At 47.1% G+C, this 26,333-nt stretch overlaps 1 protein-coding gene across 2 annotated transcripts in view; it reads left to right on the forward strand.

The window, feature by feature from the left end:
* The first annotated feature begins 14 nt into the window (after positions 1–14).
* Positions 15–26,333, forward strand: part of NMT1 (N-myristoyltransferase 1) — a 31,157-nt gene continuing 4,838 nt past the window's right edge. Inside the window, exons 1-8 of one of the 2 annotated variants that reach the window (XM_032615278.1) lie at positions 15–367; positions 11,913–12,021; positions 14,485–14,629; positions 20,770–20,888; positions 21,450–21,541; positions 22,442–22,558; positions 23,361–23,531; positions 24,574–24,682. In XM_032615278.1, the coding sequence (XP_032471169.1) occupies positions 237–367; positions 11,913–12,021; positions 14,485–14,629; positions 20,770–20,888; positions 21,450–21,541; positions 22,442–22,558; positions 23,361–23,531; positions 24,574–24,682 (993 nt within the window). In that variant the 5' untranslated portion in view covers positions 15–236. The remainder of the gene's footprint in view (positions 368–11,912; positions 12,022–14,484; positions 14,630–20,769; positions 20,889–21,449; positions 21,542–22,441; positions 22,559–23,360; positions 23,532–24,573; positions 24,683–26,333) is intronic. The other variant, XM_032615277.1, reaches the window with a different exon arrangement.

The following is a 26,333-nucleotide window of genomic DNA, read 5'->3' on the forward strand; positions in this document are numbered from 1 at the left end:
GCGGCCGAACTCCCAGAACTTCCGGGTAGTGCTGTCTTCCCACCCACGACAGCCTCCCCTCTTGATTTCTGGGTATTGTAGTCCATCTTGTGCCGGTTTCCTGGGAATGACCTTCTCCTAGCTACCGGATACCTTCGCCACAAAAACTACAAAACCCAGAGTGTCGCGCGAGTTCCCCTCGTCCAATAGGAACCCCCCATGTAGTGAGGCGCGGAGGCCGGCTCTCGCAACTCAAGATGGCGGACGAGAGTGATACAGCAGTGAAGCCGCCGGTACCTCCGCTGCCGCAGATGATGGAAGGGAACGGAAACGGCCATGAGCATTGCAGCGATTGCGAGAACGAGGAGGACAACAGCTACAACCGGGGGTAACAAGATCCTCGGAGTCCAATTCCCATCCAGTCCCCCACAACCTGGGTCTCTGGGGTGCGGGGAAGTCATCGGGAGCTTAGTGTATCCCCACCCCCACCTTCTTATTGGCTGAGACATTGGAATCCTGCCTGGCGATTCGTTGCTGTCTTTGTCATTTATCAGGGGTGGGTGGTTAGTATATTAAGACCCAGAGACATTCAATACTTTTATTATATAAAAGTTCTTCTGTGTAATGTTCCACTCGTGTGGCTCAGGCGCGTCCGAGGAAAAGAGCATGTTGGACGATGGTCTTCAGTGGCACAACACAGGTCAATCTAACAGTGCAGTTCAAAAGGAACGTTACTTATAAGGTGTGTGAACAACGTGGTTAGCAGTAAACGAATAATAAAACGTTTCACTGCAGTTCACCTTCAATGAGGAAATTCATCAGGCTATACCAACCATAATTATGTTGTAAAATATCACTACTAGAGAATCCCAGGATATAAACTCACCTTATAAACCCTGCGTAATTACTGTATGATAATGTTTGGATGTATACCGTGTCTGTTGCTCCAAATAATCCATAAGTTTCCTGAACAGCACATAATTAGGTCTTCCAGTATCTTTGCTCTGTTAACTTTGCGAAGTAGCCTGGCGCTTCTAGAAATTGAGTGATGGTGCTTCCTTGGACAGTGTTTGGAAGTGGGTTTAATACTGCATCTCCTGTACTTGAGGGTCTTGCCTACTGGTAACTGTTCCTCGGGTAGAATAAATGCATCAGGCGTTTGAGTGTTGAGCTTTCAAATCAGTGTTCAGTCTTGCAAGCCACACCCTATCATTTCTCTTTCTCCATATTGTTAACAGTGGCTGGCACTGACGCTTGCTCTCCCTATCTATATTTACATATGTGTTTTCTAACGGAAAGTCATGAGAGACTGTTTTGGATGTATAACTTTGGCTGAGTCTTTGGTAGTCTGATTTTCATAGCCATCCTGTCATTTGCTGTATCGGTTGGTGGTAGTTCTGGAGGAAAAAGTAGAAGGTTGAGACCTTTGGATAAACTTTAAAGAGAAATTCTGCTACCTTAAGGCAGTGGGAGAACAAAGGATTATTTAAGTGGTTTATAAGTGGCTTGTGATGAAATCTTAGGTTAAAAGATCTAGCTTTATGTTCTTCAATCAGCTTTAAAAACCACAAGAAGAATGTAGGGGAAAAGGAAGCTTGTCAAATTTGGTTTTTATAGGACTGTGTTCTTTTGCACACAGATCTCATGTAATGAAAGCCTTGTTTGGAAGTGTGAGATTCCTGAGAAAGGAAGAGCTGAGAAAGAGGAAGTAGGAACAGGAAGGAGGGAAAGTGCAGCCCTTCTGAGTAGAGATTCCAGTCATATGTGAGAGTTCTTGAATTTGAAATTCGTTTCAGAAGTGAAAGTATGGCTTCATCTTTGCTGTGTGTGTAGTTGCTTTTAGTTTTCTATGCTAAACTGTCGCCTTGACCAGTGTCTGTAGCTCGTTAATTGGTTTATAGTCTATGAATCACTTTGCAAGACTGTTTGGCGGAAAGTTCTGTGTTTTATTTAAAGTACAACAAAGTGGTAACCTAAAAAAAAAACCTTTGGAGGTGTGTTGTTGTTGTACATGGTTATGGTCTGGGTGAACAAATTCAGTTTTTTAGCAGCCCGAATCTAGATACCTGTATAAATAAGTTTGGAGGTGGCAGGTGAAAAACAGGACCCAGCCTGGAGGACAGAGTCTAGTTCTGACACTTAGAATCTGGGATGGAGTCAACATTTTTCCATCAGTTGTCAGAGGAGACAGTTTTGGGAAGAAGCTGTGTGGTATGATGGGAAAAGCATAGACTTTGGAATCATTCAAACCTGAGTTCAAAGCCTGGTTCTGACACTTAATAGTCCTGTGACCGTGGGAAAGTTAGTTAGCCTCCAGTTGTAAAGATTAAATCGCATAATATCTGAAGCAGCCTTCCCCTTTCCTTTTATTCTTCAAATCTTTCCTGTTCTCCTTCCCCTGGCTTGCCCCCCCAATCACATACTGTATTTTTTTGTAGCTTTTATCATGACAGTAGTTAAATAACATTCATGTCCAGTCCATGTCTTACCTACTGTGAGGTCTCAGAACAGGGATCCTGTCTTTGAGATGCCTGGCAGTTAGTGGGTGTTAATGAGTGTTTGCTGGATGAATGAATGACAAATGTTGAGGTTCGTAGCCCAGTGTTAGTGGAGCTTCATTTCTCCTCACTGAGGGGAAGGAAGGATGTCATATTTTCTTACATGTACACTTCCTTTTCGCAAATAAGTCTCGTAAGCCTTACTACAGTTTTTGTGAAATAATCCACAGATATCAAGGATCCTTCAATTTTTCGTGGTAGTTTTCCACTGTTTTTTGGCTTCTTGAAATTTTTCTTGCCTTTACTTAATATTAGTTTAAATGTTTTCAAAAGTGATAAAAGAATTGAAGGGGAATATCTCCTTTTCATGGTAACAGTTCTAAAAGACAGTATGCAATAAAAGTTGATGATAGTTCAAACTAACCCTGGTTCTCTTGGGCCTTTCAGGATGGGCTCAGTGCTTTACACTAATGAAGTGAAATGCGTTCATGTACTGGAATAATAGGAAATGCAGTTCTGCTAGTTCTTACATCCCTTCTTTGTGTAGAAGTTTAGTTCTTGATTTTTTTAGTCATGTGTTTCTTCCATAATTAAATATTTGGTGAGTATAAATTTCATGTATACATATAAGCACACATGTGCACATGTGTGCACATATAGTACATAGGTGTGTGTGTATGTATCTGCCTGCAGTTTTTCTATCTGCTATTTTTTTTTTTTTTTTGCTGTACGCGGGCCTCTCCCTGTTGCGGCCCCTCCCGTTGCAGAGCACAGGCTCCGGATGCGCAGGCTCAACGGCCATGGCTCACGGGCCCAGCCGCTCTGCAGCATGTGGGATCTTCCCGGACCGGGGCACGAACCCGTGTTCCCGGCATCGGCAGGCAGACTCTCAACCACTGCGCCACCAGGGAAGCCCTGCTATTTTTTTTTTAAATCCACTCAACAGAGGAAAGAAAGAGGGGTAGCGTTCCACCCCTACCCCCTCCCCAGTAACTTGCCTGGCATAAGTTACCGTGAGCAATTGAGTGGAGAGTCAGACTAAGATCATCTTTATGCTGTATCTCCCTGCAGGTCATGATTCACCTATGGGTTTAATTTGCTTGTTTGGTTTTTCCCCTTTTTAAAATTAAAAAAAAAAAAAAATTTTTTTTTATTGGAGTATAGTTGCTTTACAGTGTTGTGTTAGTTTCTGCTTCTTGTTTGTTTTTAGTGAGAGACTTATCGCTAAAGAAGAAATCTTATCAGCCGGCAGTAGATTTTAATTGTGCGATAACAAACAAGTAAAGTATCTGGGTGTTTTGGAAAGGGAAAACTTTTAGACTATTTTGTTTGTAGGATTCATTCCTAGAATTTATTCTGCAGTGTCATCGATACCACTGAGATGCTGGGAAGCCATGGATCAAGAATGCTTTGATAAGGGATGTCTGTTTCCCATTCTGTTCTCTTACTCCATGGGGACAGGTTAATATGGGTTCTTAAAAGTTTTCTTCACTTCCTAATCATGAGATATTATCCTTTATGAAGAAACTTAAGAGGAAAGAAAGGTCTTTTCGAATGGAATTCCATAAAGCTATCCTTACTTGCTTCTGTTTTATTCTTCAGATTCTCCAAGAGTGGCTCTTTCCACATTTATTTGATGGCTTATAGCTGTATCTGGCTCTTAGAAGAAGAAATCTTTTTAGTTCCTTTTTCTTAATTTCTCTCTTCAGCTTTTGGTTTTTCAAAACTAGATCAAAGCAGAAATGAAAAGAGAAACCTCATCACTGATATCAAATAAGTGTTCTAATTTTATTTCCCAATTAAGTGGCAATTAAAAAGAAACTAATCAAGAGCTGCTTCAGAGAGAAGGGACTGGAGAGCAGAAGAAATGAAAAGTAAATGAGAGCCTATTTCAGGGAGACTGCTGTTCATGGCAAACCAGTTTTGCTGATTTTTCACATTGTTTAACGTGCTCACTCTAAAATTTCCCAGCTTTACTAAGTCTGCCATTAACCCTTTCCCTGCAGAGTCCATAAGTTTTGGGACCATAAATTTAGTAACTTTAGGAGGATGCTGCTTTAGCTCTTCCTTTTAACCTTCTATCTGAAATCTCTGCCCTGCAAGCCTCTCTTCCAGTTCCCCCAGGATGGTGCTCTTGTGATTGTTGCATTTAAGGCACACAACACTATGTTCTCTCTTGAGAGCACAAAACAAAACGAAACTAATATTCTTCAACAGGGTCGGTACTTGTTTCAGAATTTTTTCTACTGCTGCTTTCTTCGAGAGGGAGCTAAGGAGGGTTCACTGTTGTTAAGTGTTCAATAAATGTTCTCTGTTGCTAGCATTACTATGTGCTGGGCACTGTGCTAAGCCCTTTACATGGATTATCTCATGTAGACTTCATTATAAAGACTGATTTAGCTTTTGTAATGAGGCTTGGGGTTTGCAAATCCACCTCTCCCTTTGACACCCAGGAGGATCCATTCTGAACTTGCTGGATTTCTTTTCCCTCCTACATTGACTCCTTCCTCCTGACTCTGCAGCAGTGTGAGTCCTGTCTTTGGATGCATTCAGTAACCCATGGACTTTCCCAAACTAGGGAGCCAGTTGGTGATGGAGGTGACCGGCCCCTCTAAACCGTCCTTGATAGACTGATATCTTTTTCAGAGTTCATTCCAGTGTGTGAAGTTGCTGCCAGCATTGAGTCACTGCTCTGAAAATTACTGAAAATGGTCTCTGAACCGCACTTGACTTGACCTAGGAGTTGCCAGGTTACAGTCTAGCTCACCAAACCAACCCAGAGTATGTAGAATTTACATTTCTGTCTCATTCCCACTGTAAACTACTTAATGTATCAGAGCTTTTGTGACCCGTAAAGACCAATTTTCCTTCATGACAGGAATTGGCTTGTGCACGCTCAAGATTCTGGCTCACCATCCCTGGGAGGGCAGAGGGTGGCAGTAAAAGCAGCCTTTTGTAATCCCTTGCCACAAACTGCTGTTCTTTTCACAGGTCTCCTGGGTACCTTGATGGCAGTAGTAGAGTGTTTTTATTTTTACAGTAATTTAGGACTCACAAGCAGCTTTTTATAAGAATAACTGATTGGTGGGAGTTTGCAAAGTTTGGGGGATTGCATTAAGGGATCCTGCAGTCTCAGCACAAGGACCGGCAGCTGATACTGATTCATGCCATGTGGTTTCCACCTGGGCCCCCTTGTAAATGCCATTGCATTCACCTGGCTTTGGGCCTTCTGAATGCTGTACCGATAGGATTGCTGGTAAATCATACCTCATGAATAAATTGATTTGCAGAAGGGGAGTTCCCTGGCAGTCCAGTGGTTAGGACTTGGTGCTTTCACTGCTGTGACCCTGGGTTCAGTCCCTGGTCCAGGAACTAAGATCCTGCAAGCCACTGGCATGGCCAAAAAAATTTGATTTGCAGAAGGATTTCCTGATGTCTACAAGTAGAATCAAAAGGATGTTAGAGGCTAGGATTTATTAAGTTTCTCTGGAAATTCTGAATTTTAGCCTAAAAAATTAACTTCCAGATTTTAGGGGTAGAAAACAGGTAACCAAAAGTCGTGAATTTTATTTTCTGAACTCTTTTTTTCTTTTGATCTCATAATCAAAACTAAACCATGGTCTGTGTTTAAGACATTGGAACCGTTCGAAGTCGTTAAAGTGGAGCTTTTTTGTTTTAACTCTTATAGAAATAGAACAGGTCCTAAGGAGGGAGAAGACAATGAATAAGAAAGTTGATAATTTAATAAGAAAGTTGATAATTTAAAATCTCAAACAGTGGCTCAAAAGAGCACAGCATCGCCACTGCTTTCATAGAATGTTAACACGGCTGTCCTATGGAAACATTGCTGAAGATGTTTTGCTGACCCTCTTTTGGGTTCTAGCTTTTCAGGGTTTTATTTTAGTCTGTTGTGCCTGGAAAGCATCAGTCAGGCACGTATTTGTTGAACTGTCAACTGTGTGCTCAGCATAACTAGGGATGCTGTGGGAAACAGCTGTGAAAGATATGGTCCCTGTACCAGGAAAATTTTTATCTCATTGGGAAGCCAGGCAGCAACACATTATATATATAAAGTATTAAATTGTGTGGGAGATCATAATCTTAAAACAGATGGACATCAATGAGAATGAGAGCTGGAGGAGTCAGGGAGGCTTTCTGGATAAAACATGGCTCCCTCTCCTCGTTGCCTTTACTGTCTGCTCCTCTGATACGCAAGAATTTGTTTTAGGGCTTTCGAAGGTTCTCAGGTAAATTCTCACGGGGAATGAGACTTCAGTGTTTGGGGAGGAATGGGCCAAGTGGTTAGATTGGTGACTTGTCCCTGGGTACTAGTTGGTTAGTTGATGCCTCACGTCCCTGGGCCTTGGTTTCCTCTTCTGTAAACAACAGGTTAAGCCAGATGGCCCTGAGATTCCTTCCAGCTCTGGTGGTTTAGCTCCCAGGAAAACAGCTTCTGTCCCTCAGCCACGTACCTTTGAGTGGATTTTGTTATCAGTAGGATTAAGAGGAGGCCTGTGTCATGGACCTGCACTGCTGCTGTTATCTGGAGGTTGGCAGCTCGAGCTGCTCTCTGTCAGCTTGCCCTTGCCTCCCACCAGCACACACTCTGGTGCTGCATTCTATTTCTAGAAATAAGTACTGAAGTTCATTTTCCATCTCCTCCCCCAGCCCTGACTTTATTTTATTATTTATTTATTTACATTTTATTTTTGGCAGCGTTGCGTCTTCATCGCTGCACACGGGCTTTCTCTAGTTGCGGCGAGCGGGGGGCTGCTGTTCGTTGCGGTGCGCGGGCTTCTCATCGCGGTGTCTTGTTGCACAGCATGGGCTCTAGGCGCACGGGCTTCAGTAGTTGTGGCACGCAGGCTCAGTAGTTGTGGCTCGCGGGCTCTAGAGCGCAGGCTCAGTAGTTGTGGCACACGGGCTTAGTTGCTCCGCGGCATGTGGGATCTTCCTGGACCAGGGCTCGAACCCGTGTCCCTGCACTGGCAGGCAGATTCTTAACCACTCCGCCACCAGGGAGGTCCCCAGCCCTGACTTTATACCAGAGCATCCATAGGATTTCTTACATGTTTGGACTTAGAATATTTCGACTTTCATTTAAAAAGGACATTTCTTGATTACTGTACTTCTCTGTTCCTGGTTTGTCATTCTGCTTATTCATCCCATATTCACTAGGTTGGTCGTTAGTGACTTGAGTTGATCAACTTTAGAATGTACATTTCAAAATTTTTATGTGAATTCCCGCCTCCCTTTCCACTGCAGGCAGCCCCTCCCCCCCCAAAAAAGGGGGCAAGTTTCACTAATTCTCTGCTCATTATTTTGGAACCAAATGAACCAAAGTTAGACTTTGATTTGCTGTATTCCAAGGTTTTGGCCAGTCCCTTTGAAGTATGTTAAGGTGACTGGCATGTTTAGAGAGATCTCTGAGAGATTTCTGTTTTAATTTGCGGAGTCCCAGCATGCCCAGGGATACTCACCCAGTGGGTATGGACTCCAGGTCCCTTTAAAAATGAAGCCAAATTCTTTTGAGAAGGACCAGCCTAGCTTCCGTGGGGTCGTTTGGTTCGGTTCTTCCCAAATCCAGATTGAAGCCATCCTGTGAAATGGTATTGGCTTCCTAAAAACCTACTCTCGAGGCCTCTGAGCTTAGTTTCTTATGGATAATTAAAGGTATTATAATCACCTGGAGAGCTAACCCTACTGTGCTCCTTGGAAGTCTCTTCTCCGAGTCAGTTGTCTTCCTGTTTGGGTTGTTGACTGTCAAACCATGTTGAGCTCATAGTGTTCTCATGAATATGGCTCAATATCTGGTAGCTCAGGGACACGTGACTTTTTAAAAAACTTTCCTTTGTTTTTCAGGTGTCTCCGTATTCTTGATGTACAAATTGAGACAGGATCGTTGCTCAGTAGCTGCATGTGCAAATTCAAGCCAATCCAAGGAAAATGAAAGTAGCTCTTTGGTTTTAGTTTGGGTCTTGGAGTTTGCTGGGCACTTTTATTAGTAATGCATAAAACAGAACAAGAGTTCTACCCAGGGTCTGTCCACAAAAATGGGGTCCATAAAGAGATGGCTACACGGAAGTGGCTCCACTGAATAGCGAGAGCAAAGGCAGGAAGGGAGTTTTTAGCGATTTTGCCTATTTGTGAAGATGTCTACAGTCGGAGGAAGTAATTGCTTCTATTTTCCTTATGTGAAATTGTGTTTAGTAAGTATTCAGTTAGTTAATATGCAGCAGTTCTTCACTTTAACCTTTTTGATTCTTTTTTCCATAAAAACAGTTCTTATGGTAATTCATATACAGGGACCAGATAATTCATTCCATAAGCTGAAATGAATAAGGACTTATAAATTGTATTAACAGTGGAATGCTGCTTTGTCTCCTACCATCAACCAGCTTTTTGTTTTTTTTAATTTATTTATTTTTGGCTGCTTTGGGTCTTCATTGCTGCGCACAGGCTTTCTCTAGTTGCGGCGAGTGGGGGCTGCTCTTCGTTGTGGTGCGCGGGCTTCTCATTGCGGTGGCTTCTCTTGTTGTGGAGCACGGGCTCTAGGCACGCGGGCTTCAGTAGTTGCAGCACGCAGGCTCAGTAGTTGTGGCACACGGGCTTAGTTGCTCTGTGGCATGTGAGATCGAACCCGTGTTCCCTCTATTGGCAGGTGGATTCTTAACCACTGAGCCACCATGGAAGTCCCCATCAACCAGCTTTTAAACTTATAATGCTGCATACAATCCGGAGACTGAAGTGAGAATGTCTCTGGAATCAGAAAACCACACAGGCTTGTCGTAGGCTGCGAACAGGCCTGTGCATAATAACAAAATTGAGATAATAAGAGGAAAGCTTTATCTTCAGTCTGTAAATGGCTTTATGGTTCCTATTCTTTGCCATGGCCTTGGGGGTTTTGCTGAGCATCTGGTTTTAAGGTGTTTACCTTATTCCCCCTCTGAATGTTATCATCGGTCTTCCTTCCGTGTTATGCCTTGTGTGTCCCATTAATATGGTATCTAGGAGGTGCACTTGCATCTGGATGTCAGAACCTTACACTTCGACTAACGTCAGGACCTTACTTGCTCTCCCTGACTTTAGTCTTTCTGCAGCAGGGGCCTGGTGAGAGGCCTGGCCCCACGGGTGCAGGCACAGTTATTCCCAAGCAGGGGAAGTAAGGGTGGATGAGCTAGATGGGAACTGAATGTGATGGGCCGAGGGGAAAGCGGGGCTTGATACCTTCCAGAATAAGAAGCTGCTGTCACTGTAGGCTTTCAAGCGTGGGAGGGACTCATGGAAAGCCATTTTCACAGAGGTGAGTCCCACTGCTGTGTAGAGTTTAGGAGGAGGCAGAGAAGTTGTGATGTCAGGGAGATCCAGGAAAGGCTGGAGATAACTTTAGTCCAAGTGCAAGGTTGTGAAGTCTGGATGCAAGTACTCCTAACGAGACTAGGACAAGAGAAATCTGAGGACATTCTGCAACGGGAAATAGCAGCACGTTGCCTTCTCCCTATACAGTACCATGTGCTATGAGATGATAATTAATGTTCATAATAACTCCAAGGCATGTTAAGACCATGAAGCCTTTCTGAATTATAAAGTAAAGCTTAAATGATACTTACCATATGGTATGTAAAATGTATTTTATACTGTTTGAATTCTTTGAAAAATTGATTATCTAGACTGTACAGCTAAAATAAAAGCCTGCACTTAGCTGATTCTGCAGGTTAGGGTCCACTGTACCCTTGTGTTCGACTCCTAATTTAGACTTTTTAGTGGAAGATTTCAAGGGAGGATGGCAGAGTAATAGTCCGGCATTACTCCCAGTCTGACAATGCCCAAATCAATTTAGACATGGCAAAAACCAACTACAACAGTAAATTAGGGGGCTTCCCTGGTGGTGCAGTGGTTAAGAATCTGCCTGCCAATGCAGGGGACACGGGTTCAAGCCCTGGTCCAGGAAGATCCCACATGCCACAGAGCAACTAAGCCCGTGCGCCACAACTACTGAGCCTGCCCTCTAGAGCCCATGCGCCACAACTACTGAGCCTGCCCTCTAGAGCCTGTGAGCCACAACTACTGAAGCCTGTGCACCTAGAGCCCGTGCACTGCAACAAGAGAAGCCACCGCAATGAGAAGCACGCGCACCTCAATGAAGAGTAGGCCCCGCTCGCCGCAGCTAGAGAAAGCCCACACGCAGCAATGGAGACCCAACACAGCCATAAGTACATACATACATACATACATAAATCTATTAAAAAACCAGTAATTAGGAAAGCAGCCTGCAAGCTCAACCTTAAAATTCATCAATAAAGTGAAGGAAACCCAGAATCAAAACTATTATCCTAAAATCAACAGGAATTGGGAAAAAACATTTGGGAGCAAATGAATGGAAAATGTTAGCAAAACACAGTATAATATGTGATTTGTGTCTCAAAAATATTGGGAGACAATACAGAAAACGATAACGAAAGCCTGTAGGAAACTGTTAAATGTGGCTAAGAAACTGTTTTTGCTGCCTTCACTGGGTGACTCATGCGGAGGGAAAGCTGCATGAGAAATCCCCGTTACTGTGGCTCACGGGCACACACGTGTCATGTACGTCTCCTCTTAGCAGGGGTGGCTCGGTGTTCATTGTTATTGTTTTCCCAAGATTCCTAGTGCCGTGTTTTGCTGGTGGTGATCACCCAGTCTGAGCCGGCTGGTAGTTGTTCTCAGTCCTACAGGCCTGATTTAGGCATTTCTCATGAGCGTTTGACTATTTTGGACACAGATCACAGCAACATTAAACTACCTTTTTCCTTGTTCCTTCCTCCCTTTCCAGTACTGCTTTGTGCTTTAGGTCCAGATGGGGCAACTCAGAAAACCTAATGCGTCAGGAGGGTGGGAGCGGAAGTGAGGGAGAGTTTCCAGAAGACCACTTTGGGCTGTCATCCCTTTAAATTCCAGGCTCTAAGGAAGTGTTGGTGGTATGAATGCCCTGTTAACAATTATCATTTGCCTTTGCTGCCAGCAACCTGGCAATCTAAAGAAAATAACCATTGGAATTCCCTGACTGTCCAGTGGTTGGGTCTCCACGCTTTTCACTGTTGTGGGCCTGGGTTTGATCCCTGCGGGGAACTAGGATCCCGCAAGCCACGTGACGCGGTCAAAAGTGAAGAAAATAAACCGCATAAAATAAAAGCAAGAACAGAAAAGTTCCTTTCAAACAAATAGGCCATCCCTTGCACATTGCTCCCTCCCTGGGCTCTGGTGGGAGTGGAGAGGAGAGCTGTGTCTGCGGGTGTCCTCCAAGTGCCCCTTCTGGGGCCTGGATTCTCTGGTCTGCTTCTGAAGCCAACAGGCTTGATTAAGGAGGGTCTGGCTCTACAGAAAGCTCTTTGTCAGTGTAGCTCAAAACAGATGATTTTTTAAAAACCCTGCATCAGTATTTACTTTGTCTTACAGTGGTTTGAGTCCAGCCAATGACACTGGAGCCAAAAAGAAGAAAAAGAAACAAAAAAAGAAGAAAGAGAAAGGCAGTGAGACAGATTCAGCCCAGGATCAGCCTGTGAAGGTAACAAGGAGGCTCTGTTTTCTGGTGACAGAGTCACTTTTTCAGATGAGAGGGTGTTGGGGTAAATGTATAGGAAGTGTGGATTGACAGTCTCCACTGGTATTACTTCAAGAGGGAGGAGTTGGATCCCTCTGCTGTCCTCTGCTGCCCTAGACCTAGGTGTTGAAACTGCTATCCTACCTTAAAAGGCACAGCACGTTAGACATTGACTCCCAAGCCTGGTGCCCCCTCAGAATGTATAGGTGCATACCTGCATGGGGTGTTGTGCTACGTGCCACAGAGCGATTCCCTTGTGACCGCCCCTGTGGCCTAGAGCAGTGGTTCTCGGCCTTTTCTGTCTTCAGTCCCCACCACTATGAGAATGAAAGGCCTGTTCCTATTAAGGCAGACCTTTATATATTGCAAGCATTCTGTTGATGCTATAGTTATTGTAATGAGAACTGAGACTCCCACAGAGCCCATTTCTGAGTTCCATAGTTGAGAACCATTGGCCTAGAACTTACCTCTGAGACTGACACACCGACACAAAACCCAGAAGTATGGGTAAGGATTGTTTTGTTTCTTAAATAAAGCCACATTAAAAAAAGAAAACCTTTTATTTCAGGTAGGTGCTGTCCTCTTCAAAGTAGGCCCTGGAGGAAGCTCGAAACATATCCATAATTCTTTTAGAATTGCCTCAGTTTACAAGCCTCACAAGAAATCCAGTCTCATTATTCCAGTATACCCACCCCTTGCTTTTTGCCTCGAAAGTCATACTCCAACTTGAATCTCCTACCTTATTGAGATATGGCTTCAAGTAATTTTTTTGATATTTTCAATACCAAACCCACTGTGAAAAAAAAAATACTACCGTTATTGACCACCACGCTGGCCAGCTAGGTTCTTGCCAGGCACATGGTTTAAATTAACCCCAACCTTCAATTTCTCCGCAGGGTAGGTGGGGGTCTTCCCATTTTAAAGATGAGAGGAGGTGGTTTACCCAGGTCTTTCAGTCAGGAATCCTAGCCCAAGCCCATGCTTTGGCTTTAGGGATTCTTGTTTGTTTCTTTGTTTGTCTGGGGGTGGGTGTTTGGATGACTCCAGGGGGGTTTGAACTGAAACCTTTATCAAAATGGTTCACTTTGAGATTAGAAAATCTCAACGAAACACCATTTATATAGCCGTTCTGTTTTTCTCTTTATGAGAGTGTTGGAATACATAGTAAAGAATTTAGAAAAAAACATAGCAAGAGGAAGAAAATGAAAATCATTTCCAGTTCTACCTCCCAGGAATAAGCAATGTAAATATATTGGTTTATATTCTCTCTTTCCTTCACAATTTCAATGAAAAAAAGGTGTAGGAAAGTAGAAGTATTAGAAGTTATGGGTATTTGTATAATCTCAAGCTGGACATAAGATCCAGAAGCCATAAAAGAAAAAGTGACAAATTTCAAACTTCTCTGTGAAAGTCAAGAGGTAAACAACAAACTGGGCAAATACTTGCAATACATGAATCGGTAAATTTAAGATAATGAAATGAGTAGGCCATTCACAAAGAAAAAAATAAAGGTTTTTGTATGAAAAGATGGCTAAATTTGAAATGAAAATTAAAGCAACATTTTTTTTTTCCTAGATTGGCAGAGATTAAGATTTGGTAAATCTGATGATGAGGGTCTTGAGAAACACACTCCCATACACTGTTCACTGGGTTAATTGATATTCTCTTTTTAGAGAGTAAGTTGACAATATATATAATCTCAAACATGTATCTCCTTTTACCCAGCAAGCCTCCTTTCTTAAACTTTATCCTATAGAAATACGTATTCAGTGAGCAAAAATAGATGTAGAAGAAAGTTCATTGCAGCATTGTCTGTAAAACTGAAGACCAGAATCACCAAAATGCCATTGGTAGGGGGTTGGCCAGATATATTGTAGTCTGCGCACGCAGGGGACTCAGTTGTTGGAATGGGCAGGTCCATGTGACTGCGTGAAACGGTCTCTAAGACATAGTGTTTAAAGAAGAACAGTCAGTAAAATAATACTGTACGATCCAATTTGAGTTTTTGAAAATTGTGTGTGTGTTTGGAACTTGCATGAAAAAAGTCTGAAATTATATTTGCCTCTTCTCACCCTACCTCCCAAATTTAAGACTGTTCATGACAAGGATTATACTTGAGGGATGGGACTGTTGGGTTTTTTATCTTCTGTGTGTTTTGACATTTCTGCATTGTTTGAAATTTTACACTAAGCCATGTTTTGCCGTCAACCATCGTAAGACTAAGAAGAGGAGAAACCCTGTAGGAAGCACCTCCCTATCATACTGCTCGTCGTCAACCACTCCTTCTCCACTTGTACTTCAACAGCTGACCTCTCAGGAACCACAACGCTTCTTTGAGTTGTATCCCCTTAACTCTTGGACTTGAATGAATCAAAAGTGTTTATTAATATAATGGGCCTTTTCTCTCCCCAACTTTGTCTTGTTCAGATGAACTCTTTGCCAGCAGAGAGGATCCAGGAAATACAGAAGGCCATTGAACTTTTTTCGGTAGGTCAGGGACCTGCGAAAACCATGGAGGAGGCTAGCAAACGAAGCTACCAGTTCTGGGACACGCAGCCCGTCCCCAAACTGGGTATGTATTTGCTTTCTTCCCCAGGCGAAGGCGAAGGCAAAGGCAAAGGCAAGGGCAAGGGCGAGGGATGTGCCTCAGCCATGCTGAGGGTTCTATGCTGGATTTGTGAGGGAGGACGAGAGAGTTCTGTTGTTCCTTGGTGGTTGTTTTTAGAGGACAGTCTTTACAGTGCAGTTCAGAAAAGACTGTTGTTCCGGGACCTTATCATTTCACAGTAACACATGCTGAGAACAAATAATGGTCCTTTTAGTCCATCATCATCCAGTCTAAATCTACAAAGAAAAACAGGGCATTGGCACGTGATGAGTGGGGATGTGTGCTCATGGACCTGTCTTCCCACATAGATTTTATGGAGAGACTTGTTTATCTGGGCAAGTGTTTAATCTGGAGTGGGCCAGTCCCCAGCCTCTTCCCCTTGTCTCTCAGACAGTGCGTGCTTAATAGATGCAAAATAATTTGACATTCTGCTTAACAGTGATAGTTTAATTCCACCTGGAATACCATATGCAGGTTTGGTCGGCACCTCTTTAAAAAGCTATGATGAGGGCTTCCCTGGTGGCGCAGTGGTTGGGAGTCAGCCTGCCGATGCAGGGGACGCGGGTTCGCGCCCCGGTCCGGGAAGATCCCACGTGCCACGGAGCGGCTGGGCCCGTGAGCCATGGCCGCTGAGCATGCGCGTCCGGAGCCTGTGCTCCGCAATGGGAGAGGTCCGCGTACCGCAAAAAAAAAAAAAAAAAAGCTATGATGAGCTCTCAAAGGAGTGGGGCAGGTAGAAAATAAAAGGATTCTGGAAGAGACTGGTCGTAGCAGAGTTAGAGAGGCCTGCTGAGACTGAGCCACAGCTCACCTTGACGGCTGACTTCAGAGGGTGTTACTGACAGAACGTTTTTGCAGTGGGTTGCATCATGCCCCTAGACCCATTGCTAGCCCAGTTCCTATTTTCTATGTGACTGGGAAAGTAGGTATGTTGAAAAAACATGTGTTAACAACAAACATGAGTGACCTTCAGGCTGTCCATGTTACTGCTCCCCTCCAGTGACACAGTGAGATTTGACAGTGTGTTTGGTGGGGAAGAGCGGGGTGAGGGCAGAATGAAAGCCTGGTGAGGGGAGAGGGGCAGCTGTGCCTAAGGAGAGTCGTCTACTCCAGAGTGTGCCCCTCCGGCCAGCAGAATGGACATTGCTTAAGAGCTTGTAGAAATGCAGAATCTCAAGCCCCAGACCTGCAGAATCAGAATGTGCAGGGGATTTGTGTCCACTCTGAAAGTTTGAGAAGCTCTGCTCTGGAGCAGATGCAGTTTGTAGACAGCTTAGTCGCAATCCAGAAGCAAGCTGAGACGTGCCCCCCAGAGGGTGCAAAGCAAAGCAGTGCCTGGGTGGTTGTGAGTCGTGAATCAGCAGCAGGCACTGTTCTAGAACCCTGCCCTCACCCATCCACCAGGACTGTTGAGCTGTCCCGGTCAGCCAGGTCCCAGGCCACCGGCTAAGCCCTCCAGCGAGGCTTTGGGTCACAGCAACACTATTCTTAGGGTATTACAGGTAACGGGCCCCGACGACCACTCCCCCACGAAGCAGCAGGAAGAATCGGGAGCCACACGCTCCACCTCTGAGTGAATTGCACGAAGAGGCATCCGGCCTGGGGGGCTGCTCTGCACCTTGGCTGTTTTCAGATGGAGTTTTGGTTTGATTTTATTTTTCATTAAGAATTTGCAAATGGGTGACTTTGCTCCATTCTTCGTAGACATGGAACCTGGTGAAGAGGCCAGTTGGGATTAATGGGCTTCTCTTCTGCTTTAGCTCATTTACTCGTTGATGTTTGCCTCAGTTTCTCCACCCGTATGTAGACAGTACTCCCGTTTTGTTCTCAGAAAGCTCGTGACAAAGCCACACTATTGCTCACAGGGACCTGGACGGCCTCGGGAAGGTGGACTGAGGCTGTTGTTTCTTCTCGACGTGCCTTCTGGGCAGTGTGTGGTGTGGGGCTCGGTGGAAGAGTGATCACTCCAAGCTTCTGGCCAGTCTGCCTTTCAGGTCCGCGGTCAGTCAGGTCCAAATAAAGGATTCCTTTGTGTCTGTGAGTCAGCCCATGGAAAGTACCACATTATAGGCATCAGTTGGTCCACGTGGCTGAGGTGTCACCCCACTTCTGCTTCTGACTGTCCTTAGGGTAGAGTGATTTATAGCTTCTTGCTTTAATTTTTTCCACTTAACTGGGGGCTAATAATTGTGAGACTCAAGCATATCAAGTGTACTGTGTTTGCAGCACTCCCCAACTTGTGGTGAGAGATTGTATTTCACTCAAAAGACTTAGAATTCTTTAGGAGTTTAAAATCATCTGGGACTTCCCTGGTGGCGCAGTGGTTAAGAATCCTCCTGCCAATGCAGGGAACATGGGTTCAAGCCCTGGTCCGGGAAGACCCCACATGCCGCGGAGCAGCTAAGCCCGTGCGCCACAACTACTGAGCCTGTGCTCCAGAGCTCATGAGCCACAACTACTGAGCCCGCGTGCCACAGCTACTGAAGCCTGCGTGCCTAGAGCCCATGCTCCGCAGCAAGAGAAGCCACTGCAATGAGAAGCCTGCGCACCGCAACAAAGAGTAGCCCCTGCTCTCTGCAACTGGAGAATGCCTGCACGTAGCAACGAAGACCCAACGCAGCCCCAAATAAATAAATAAATGTATTTTTTTAAAAAAAATCATCCTAAGCTCACCATTGAAAGGCCTGTAAACAGCCAGTGTCTTCAGCTGTATAACAATTCTTTGTGCTCCCAGATCAACTTTTGATCTCCCTTTTCAGACCACGTCCTTCTTCTTTTTCAGTCACCCCTTTTCCTGCGCTAGTGGCGGGGTGAGGAATCCTTTTACTTTGCCTGACCTTAGTGGGGTGGAATCTGGCCACTGTTAGATTAGTTTAAAAAGTAACTCCTGAAGAAAGGGGAGAAGGCGGACTCATACTTGGTTGCCCCGGGCCCTGAGAGAGAAGCTTCCCCACTTTGTCCCTTGTCCTGCTCGTTTGGCTTAAGGTCTCCCAGATCTCATATTCTTTTCTCCCAAGTCCTTCACAGGTGCACTGTGGCGCTTAGTTTTGGATCTCGGTGTCGGAAGGCAGAGAGAGAATTTGGGGGTAGAGTGTACAGAAAGAAACCCGTTGAAAGTCCAGGGTTTCCTTTCAGAGTCCCCAGTGTCCTCCTCAGCTGCTCGCCGGCTCACGGTGGCCTAGAGACAGTTGGCTGCGTTCCTGCCATGCTCTGCAGAGCAGCCCACGCCAACTCAGCCAGAGGCGCTCAGGAGCCGTTAGAAGGTGGCAGGCAGGCCAGTCTCCACCGAGCAGCGCAGGCAGGAACCCTGGGCCGCTCCCAGCTTTGCTGGCACCCCAGACCGCGAGTCTCTTCAAAGTGCTTCTGCTTTCTCAGTGTTTGCTCTAACTCTGCCTTGTCAGCTATGTCTTGCAGATGGCACACAGCCTTGAGATAACCTGTGAGAGCTGGTTTGTCAACACGTAGATTAAGGCTTACCAATTGAATATTGTATAAAAGTTCACTCAGTAATGTCACTTGACAAGCACTTATTGAGTGCTCTTTGTAAAATTCAAATCTCAGGATGTCACTCCTCCCTCCCCTCCCCCTTAAAGACCCGTTCAGGATGTCCCACAGCCTTGAGGATGAAGTCCAGCCTCGGCAGTAGCTCGCAGGGTCCTCCACGATTGGTCCCCGCTCTCCTCTTCAGCCTCCTCTCCTAGTTTCCTTCCTTCCCTCACTTCATCTCCAGGCCTTGACTGTGCTGTTCCCTCAGTGTACCCACCCTCCCTGCCCCACCCAGTCCACTCCTGCCTAATTCCTAATTATCCTTGAGATCACATCTTTAGATATTTCTTCTGAGAGGTCTTTCCTGACCCCTCCCCCTCCTACCATACTTCATTGTCGTGGACTCTCATTATACTGAGTGACAGGTGCCTGCTTGCTTGTCTCTTTGGTACCCATGATGATGAGGACCTACGTCCATTTCATTCGCCAGCTCCTGCCCCAGAGCTGGAGCATTCTAGGATTCTGTGAACACGTGGTGAAGGCACAAATGGAAATGCTTGGTGCATGCAGGACCTAGTAACCAGCCTAAATGAAATGATTTGGCCTTGAGACTATTGTCATGTAGTGGCAAAGACCACCAGTGTCTTGTCCATGAAATCATTTAGGGGAAAAAAATGGATAAAAAAGTTCTGAAGTTTAAAAATGCCTTTTGGAGGGCTTCCCTGGTGGCGCAGTGGTTAAGAATCCGCCTGCCCGTGCAGGGGACATGGGTTCGAGCCCTGGTCCGGGGAGATCCCACATGCCGCGAAGCAACCTAAGCCTGTGCGCCACAGCTGCTGAGCTTGTGCTCTAGATCCCACGAGCCACAACCGCTGAGCCCGCGTGCCACAACTACTGAAGCCCATGCACCTAGAGCCTGTGCACTGCAACAAGAGAAGCCACTGCAATGAGAAGCCCGCGCACCGCAACGAAGAGTAGCCCCTGCTCGCCGCAACTAGAGAAAGCTCGTGTGCAGCAATGAAGACCCAACACTACCATAGATAAGTGAAAACGTCTTTTGCAAAGGGTATAAGTTCAAAACAAGATAGGGAAAATTGATTAGCACCTAGACTAGAGTAGAAATCCTTGGTACTTTCCAAGGGTCCAGCCCTTGGCTTGGTAGGCTCAAAAAGTTATACGTGGCAGGGAATTGAAAGTGGATTGACTTATATTAAACCAATTCACAAGGGCTGCTTTATGAATTAATCAAAAGGCCAATTTCTAAACCAGGGAAAAAATATATATAACTGCTCTCCCAAGGAAACCTATTTGGGAGCAGCTTATAAATAAGAATTAGCTGGATTCTTCCCTGCTGTGTCCCCATTGTTGCCTGTACTTTGCAATTTGTGACCCTTAGCACGTTGGTAATGACTCATTTCTTGAATATTTCCCCAGAAGATGGTGCATCTTGTGAGGCCAGGGACCTTGTCTTTTCCCAGCTCTGTCCTGGTACGCCATGTCTGACTGGTGTTCAGTAAATGTGCCGGGCAAGAGTTAGATGGTCAGTCCTGATGGTGTTGTGCTCAGCTCATGGCTGGATGCAGCCGTTTCCACTACACCTGCCCCACAGATCCATCACTGGGAGGGTCCACAGCTTCCTGTTACACGTTAGAATGGTGTGTTTGGGCCAGGAGTCCGAATGTCAGTAAAAGCATGAACTGAGTGCCTAGAATGTACAGAGCCTTGTGCTGGGAGCCGTGTACTGAGTGGTCCCCTGAAAAGACTGTTTTCAAAATGTACTAAACATTTCATTCTTCTAAGTTGTGAACATGAATGAGCTCTGGATTGTAGAATCTGCCAGGGCCGAATAATTCCAGGGGCCAAAGTTAAGCGGCTGATTTGTCTGAGTTTATCAGATAGGTCTGATTTGGCTGGGGTTGGGAATCAGGGCTCTGTCTTCTCAGCACCCCCCTCACTTTCTATGTACTCCACAGGGGAAGGGTGTCTGTCCCGGGTGGAGATGTCCCATCAGAGGGTAACTTCCCGGCAGCGTGGTGTAGACTCAGTGATTCAGCCCGAAGGCGCTCACAGGGCTCTGTAAACACCGAGGGCCTGAGCTGGCAGCGGCAGTTAACTGGCCCACGTTGTTCAAAGCCAAGGCTGGCGGGGCCCAGAGTGAGCCTGGCGCCTGGACGCCATTGTCTAGCTCAGGAATAGGCCCAGTATGTTGTTGTTGCTGTTGACACAAAAGCGGCCTTGTTGCAGCTCCTTACAAATCCATCCAGGTCGATGGGCCTGGGCCAGGGCCATGACAGCACTCTACACCAACCAGGAGGCAGGGAGCCAAACTAGTCAAGATAAATGTTTGTCATTCAGGAACCAAAGGGAGATTTAAAAGAATGTCCAAGAAACCAACCACCTTGGATCCCACTGATTGTTCTTAAGTTTGGCCATGAATTGGCCCTCAGCTAGGGGCCAAGGGTAGCTGGAGAGATGGTCTGCAGTTGCCAAGAACAGAGTGTTCTTGAGATGGAGGGCTCCTAGGGATAGGAGGAATTTGCTGAGGTCAGTCTTTGAGCTGAGCCCCTTGCTTCCCTAGGAGGCCGAGGGTGAGGCTTATGGCTATGCTCTTCTTCCAGGGGAAGTCGTGAACACACATGGTCCCGTGGAACCTGACAAAGACAGCATCCGCCAGGAGCCCTACACGCTGCCCCAGGACTTCGCCTGGGATGCCTTGGACCTGGGGGACCGTGGTGTGGTGAGTAGGCCTGGGTGGGCCAGGAGTGTGGACCGGCTGCCACTTTCACGAACAGGCCTGCAGTCACATCGAGACGGCTTCTACTCAGGCCTTCCTCAAGGGCTGTCTTAAGAGTTGAGCCAAGCAGGTCTGAGCAGAGCCCCGACCCGTTGCCCCTGGGGTCTGCCCACGACTCCACATAAATAGCTCTTGGCTTCTCTGGCAGGTTGAGAGTTAACCCCTGCCACTCCCCAAGGCAGATACCTTTTCTTCATGCTTTCATTTTTCTTGTTCAATCCATTTATTCAGTCCCTTGTCTTAACAATGGAGTGGTTGGTTAGTTGGATTACATTCTTGGTCTGCTCCTTCATGTACTTAAGTCTGCCACTCTACCCTTGGTGGCTCAGTTTCCTATTAAGCACTAGGGTGCTTCTTCCAGGAGTCCCTGCCACGAAAAGGATTTGTGAGATTAAACATAATTTTTGGTAGTTTGCCTTGTCCTGAAAGGCTTGGAGCCCCAGGGTACTGGAGTTCGTCCCCACCCCGGCAGAATACCTCTAAGGCAGCTCCTCCTCTCCGCAGCTGAAAGAACTCTACACCCTCCTGAATGAGAATTATGTGGAAGATGATGACAACATGTTCCGATTTGATTATTCTCCCGAATTTCTTTTGTGGTGAGTTGTAAGGGCTTTCTTATTAAGGTTCCAGAGCCAGGCATAGAGCAGAACAACGACAGGGCACCAGATTTTTCATCCCTGCTAAGAGCCATCCTTTTAATGACAAATTAGTATGCGATTTTTGAGTTTCTGCATCTGAAGGAGACTTGCTTCTCGTGGAGCTTAGAATCGAAACCTTATTTAAGACAGAATGACTGGGTGAGGGATTCCTTTATGGAATTGGTACCCAGAAGAAAAGATCATCTATTGTATAGTGACTTTATGTAAGAAGGGAGGGAGGGATGAGACCTAAGATTTAAAAGAAAAGAGGTCGTTTTCTATCCATTTCCTGAGCATGCTCAGTTGTATGAAAATGACCTCGCCTGGCTGGGCCACCCACCCTCCCGGGCCTCGTTTAATATCCGGGAAGGTAGAGGCATGAGGCCAGCACGGTGGGGGCCTGCCTGAAAGGGGAGGGAAAGGAAGACTGGCCAAGCGGAAAGAGAGGAGGTGATGGTGCTTTGGGGAGGTGGAGCCCAGAGCTCCAGAGGCTCCACAGTCAGCTCCCGACCATGGGACCCACTGGACTCGAAGCCAGAGAGGCCGGTGCTCCGACTCAGGCTGTCAGAGTAAGTGAGCACAAAGAAACCGGATCAGTATGAAATCTTCACTGTGACAGCCCTGGGTTGGATGAGCAAGTAGGCCAAGTGGACTGAGCAGAAAGAAAGAGCTGTGGCTCGATCCCATTGGTGTCCAGGAGGGTTTGGCCCTAAAGAGAATTAGGAGAATTGAGCTGTTCACCCCTACTCAGGGAGGTGGTAGCACGAGCTTAGAACTAGACTCGGCGGTGGAGCCCAGACAGTCCCCCAGGGCCGCTGGCGAGCAGCACCACGGCTACAGCCCCCGTCTCTCCTCTAGGGCTCTCCGGCCGCCTGGCTGGCTCCCCCAGTGGCACTGTGGGGTTCGAGTGGTCTCGAGTCGGAAACTGGTTGGGTTCATCAGCGCCATCCCGGCAAACATCCATATCTACGACACGTAAGCACCAGCGCCACTCCCACCCCCCGCATCCTCACCATCCTGCCTGGTCTGGGAAGGTGGGGGGGAAACACGCACATACTTTCCGTAGAAGAAAGAGGGAAGTTCCTACGAAGGGAGGAAACTTGGGTCATGGGAATAGAAATTCATCATAGGAACCACCTGTCTGGCTCTGAATTGTTGCTGGTGCTCTTGTCTGTGACCTGGGCTGGAAGGAGTCCACCCTGAGGGCCAGTGCACTCCCTGACCAGCAGTTCAGCATTTGCATTTGTGCCACTCACGGATTGACACACTCAAGCCGCCGCTTCAGAAGTGGCAGGTGTGACTCACCACCACACTGCCACGGGGCCTTCAAGCTCTGCTCTTCATTTTCCCTGGAGATGTCAGAACCATCTACCACAGCCTTCTGGGCTTAGAGGCTGTGGATTCTTGGGGGAGTCAGAACCCCTGAAATCCTAGAATAACCCTTGACTTACTCTGTGGGGTTCCTGACGGCTAAAGGTGGGACCCTGCCAGCCTACTATTGGGGCTTCACCAGGGAGGTGCTGTGGTGCCTCAAATGAAGGAGTTTGCTTGACTCCCACTTACCTTTGGAGGTAGAGTCCGTAGAGAGTGGGCCCCTTGCCTGGTGCAGCAGAGCAGGGCAGTGGGAGGGCGTCCGAGTCCCGACCGCTGAGCGCAGGCAGAGGCAGAACACAAGCCTGTGCCGAGGGCCCCGGTCTCTGCAGGGCGCTCCATGTGCTGGACAGGATTGCCTTGCCTGTTAAAAGCCCTGTCCCTGGGTTTTTTCCTTCCTCTTCAGAGAGAAGAAGATGGTAGAGATCAACTTCTTGTGTGTCCACAAGAAGCTGCGTTCCAAGAGGGTGGCTCCAGTCCTGATCCGTGAGATAACCCGGCGGGTGCACCTGGAGGGCATCTTCCAAGCTGTTTACACTGCCGGGGTCGTATTACCAAAACCTGTTGGCACTTGCAGGTAAAAAAATCTCTTCTTTGCAGGGTCCTAGAAACGGCGACCTGCCCGCTCTAGTTTGAGGAGCTTGTGGCACCGTGAGTCACAGTTCTGCCCCTCAGCGTGTGCCCTAGAGCATCTCGCTGCTCTGGTGTCTGATGAGGGTGGTGGTCCCCACAGGAGCCGGGTGGGCACACGGGAGTGACTGGGAGGCTGTGGGAACAGCAGCCTGCACAGTGCGTGCCCTGCCCAAAGGGGTTAGGCTTTCTTAGGCCCCCTGATTCCTTCCGTTTGGAAATGGTGGGGGTCAGTCTGCTGGGGTTCTGTTCTCATTTTTAAGGATGAGGCCAAATCTGGATTTTTATGGTAAATGTCCTAAAGTTTTAAATGGTTGGCTCAATTTTGTTTTGAATATTATGTGGGCCGAAGAGAGCATGTCTGATCCCTGTGTGCACCAAGCACAACCTCTGCCTTCGAAAGTTCTTTGAAACAATTGAATACTCTGCCTTAAGAACTTCAAAAGTGAAAACACCAGACACATGCTGGAAAGGAGGAGGCAGAGGCTAAACATTCAGAGAACTAGAAGTCTTTTCCATTGACTTGATTCCAGGAGTGGTGATCGCTGTTCCCAGACAAATACTGTTACAGAGGAGTGGCTTGTGAACTTGACAAAGAAAATAGAGGAAGCGCTGTGGCCGCTCTGCACTCACTGTGGGGTGGTTGGAGATCTGGGGCGACGCCACTGGCTCAAGTGGGGCCCGACAGCTCTCTTACGCCACCTGCCGGCCATCTTGAGATCCCCGTGCAATTGTCCTTTTTTTTTTTTTAAATATTTATTTGGTTGTGCTGGTTCTTAGTTGCGGCACGTGGGCTTCTTAGTTGCGGCATGCGAACTGTTAGTTGCAGCGTGCATGTGGGATCTAGTTCCCTGACCGGGGATCAAACCCAGGCCCCCTGCATTGGGAGCGCAGAGTCTTAACCACCGTGCCACCAGGGAAGTCCCGCCGTTGTCCTTTTAATGAGACTTGCCATAGTCCTCTGAGGACAGGACATTGTGTCCCCACAGGTACTGGCATCGGTCCCTAAACCCACGGAAGCTGATTGAAGTGAAGTTCTCCCACTTGAGCAGAAATATGACCATGCAACGCACCATGAAGCTCTACCGACTTCCAGAGGCCAGTGGTGCTTCGGGGCCCTGGGCAGGGGCAGGAGGGAGGCCAAGGAGAGCCTCGCCCTCAGCAGGAAAGGAGTGGGGCCTGGGGCGGGGGTTGGAGGGGGCTCTTACCGGAAAAGCAACTCAACCCGTAGTTTCCGGGTTCCTAGCCTTTCCATCCTGTCGTTCTGTTATCTGTAGCAAGGTTTTTATTTTAGTTGGACTTCCTCTGTTCTCCTGAGCCTACACCTGGGCTAGTTTCTCTGCCATCTGTTGGCAGACTCAGAGAATACCTATTCCGTGTAATTTTAGCCTAAGTGAAGCATAATGGAGAGAGGAATCCACTCACTGGTATGCAGCACATCCCAGGACCCAGCGGAAATGAGCCACAGAGCATCTGCTGCTCCCTCTGCCGAGTCAGGTGGAGGAGAGGTGGCTTGAGTTTGTGAGGGGAGCCCAGATTTCCAGTCCCAATCTTCCCGCCCAGATTTTGCCGCCGAAGGACTAGGCAGCCTGCAGTGAGCTGATTTTCTCCTCTGGGCCTCGGTTTGCCTAGTTTGCCAGTGAGACAGACGCTCCTTGTTCTCCTGTTGTGCCTGTCTTCAGGAGCCTAATGGATCTTAAAATCCCTTCTCTTCCCTCAGAGCTCTTCCGGGCAGTGGCAGCACAGTTATTGGATGCCTGCTGATCAGAAGGCTGCCCGCCTGGACTCATCAGCCACCAAACTGGATTAATCGCCCTGGGATTGGGCTGATCCACCCCTGGATTGGGGTCATTAGTGCCCTGCTTTGAGAGCCCGCTGCAGCATAGTTAGGCACTGCCCAGGAAACCAGATTAGGGAGCCGTGATGAGTGTCCCCTTGGGCCACTGGAGAGCGTTCTTAAAGTGTAGCAGCTGGAAGAATGTCTTTGGATCTCCCCGCCTGTGGGTGAGAACCCCAGCATGGCTGCTTTTTCAGTCCAGGATTTGAGGTGTCATTTTGGGAGCTACCATGTAGAAACAAGGTCACTAAGTGTTCCCTAGAGACATCAGGATTAGCAAGGAATTATGGCAGCCAGAGGTCCTGGAACTGCAGTTTTTAATTAATTAATTTATTTATTTTTGGCTGCTTTGGGTCTTCGTTGCTGTGCTCAGGCTTTCTTTAGTTGTGGCCAGCTGGGGCTACTGTTCGTTGCAGTGCGCGGGCTTCTCATTGCAGTGGCTTCTCCTGTTGCGGAGCACGGGCTCTAGGTGCACGGGCTTCAGTAGTTGTGGTGCCAGGGCTCAGTAGTTGTGGCGCACGGGCTTAGTTGCTCTGTGGCATGTGGGATCTTTCCGGACCAGGGCTCGAACCCATGTCCCCTGCATTGGCAGGCGGATGCTTAACCACTGTGCCACCAGGGAAGTCCCCTGGAACTGCAGGGTTTTTTTTTGTTTTTTTGCGGTATGCGGGCCTCTCACTGTTGTGGCCTCTCCCGTTGTGGAGCACAGGCTCCAGACGCGCAGGCTCAGCGGCCATGGCTCACGTGCCTAGCCACTCCGCGGCGTGTGGGATCTTCCCGGACCGGGGCACAAACCCATGTCCCCTGCATTGGCAGGCGGACTCTCAACCACTGCACCACCAGGGAAGCCTGGAACTGCAGTTTTAAAAGCAATTCCTGTCCCCAATAAAGATGTTAAAAAAAAAAAAAAAA

The sequence above is a fragment of the Phocoena sinus genome, chromosome 20, assembly GCF_008692025.1.
Source record: "Phocoena sinus isolate mPhoSin1 chromosome 20, mPhoSin1.pri, whole genome shotgun sequence".
NCBI lineage: Eukaryota > Metazoa > Chordata > Mammalia > Artiodactyla > Phocoenidae > Phocoena > Phocoena sinus.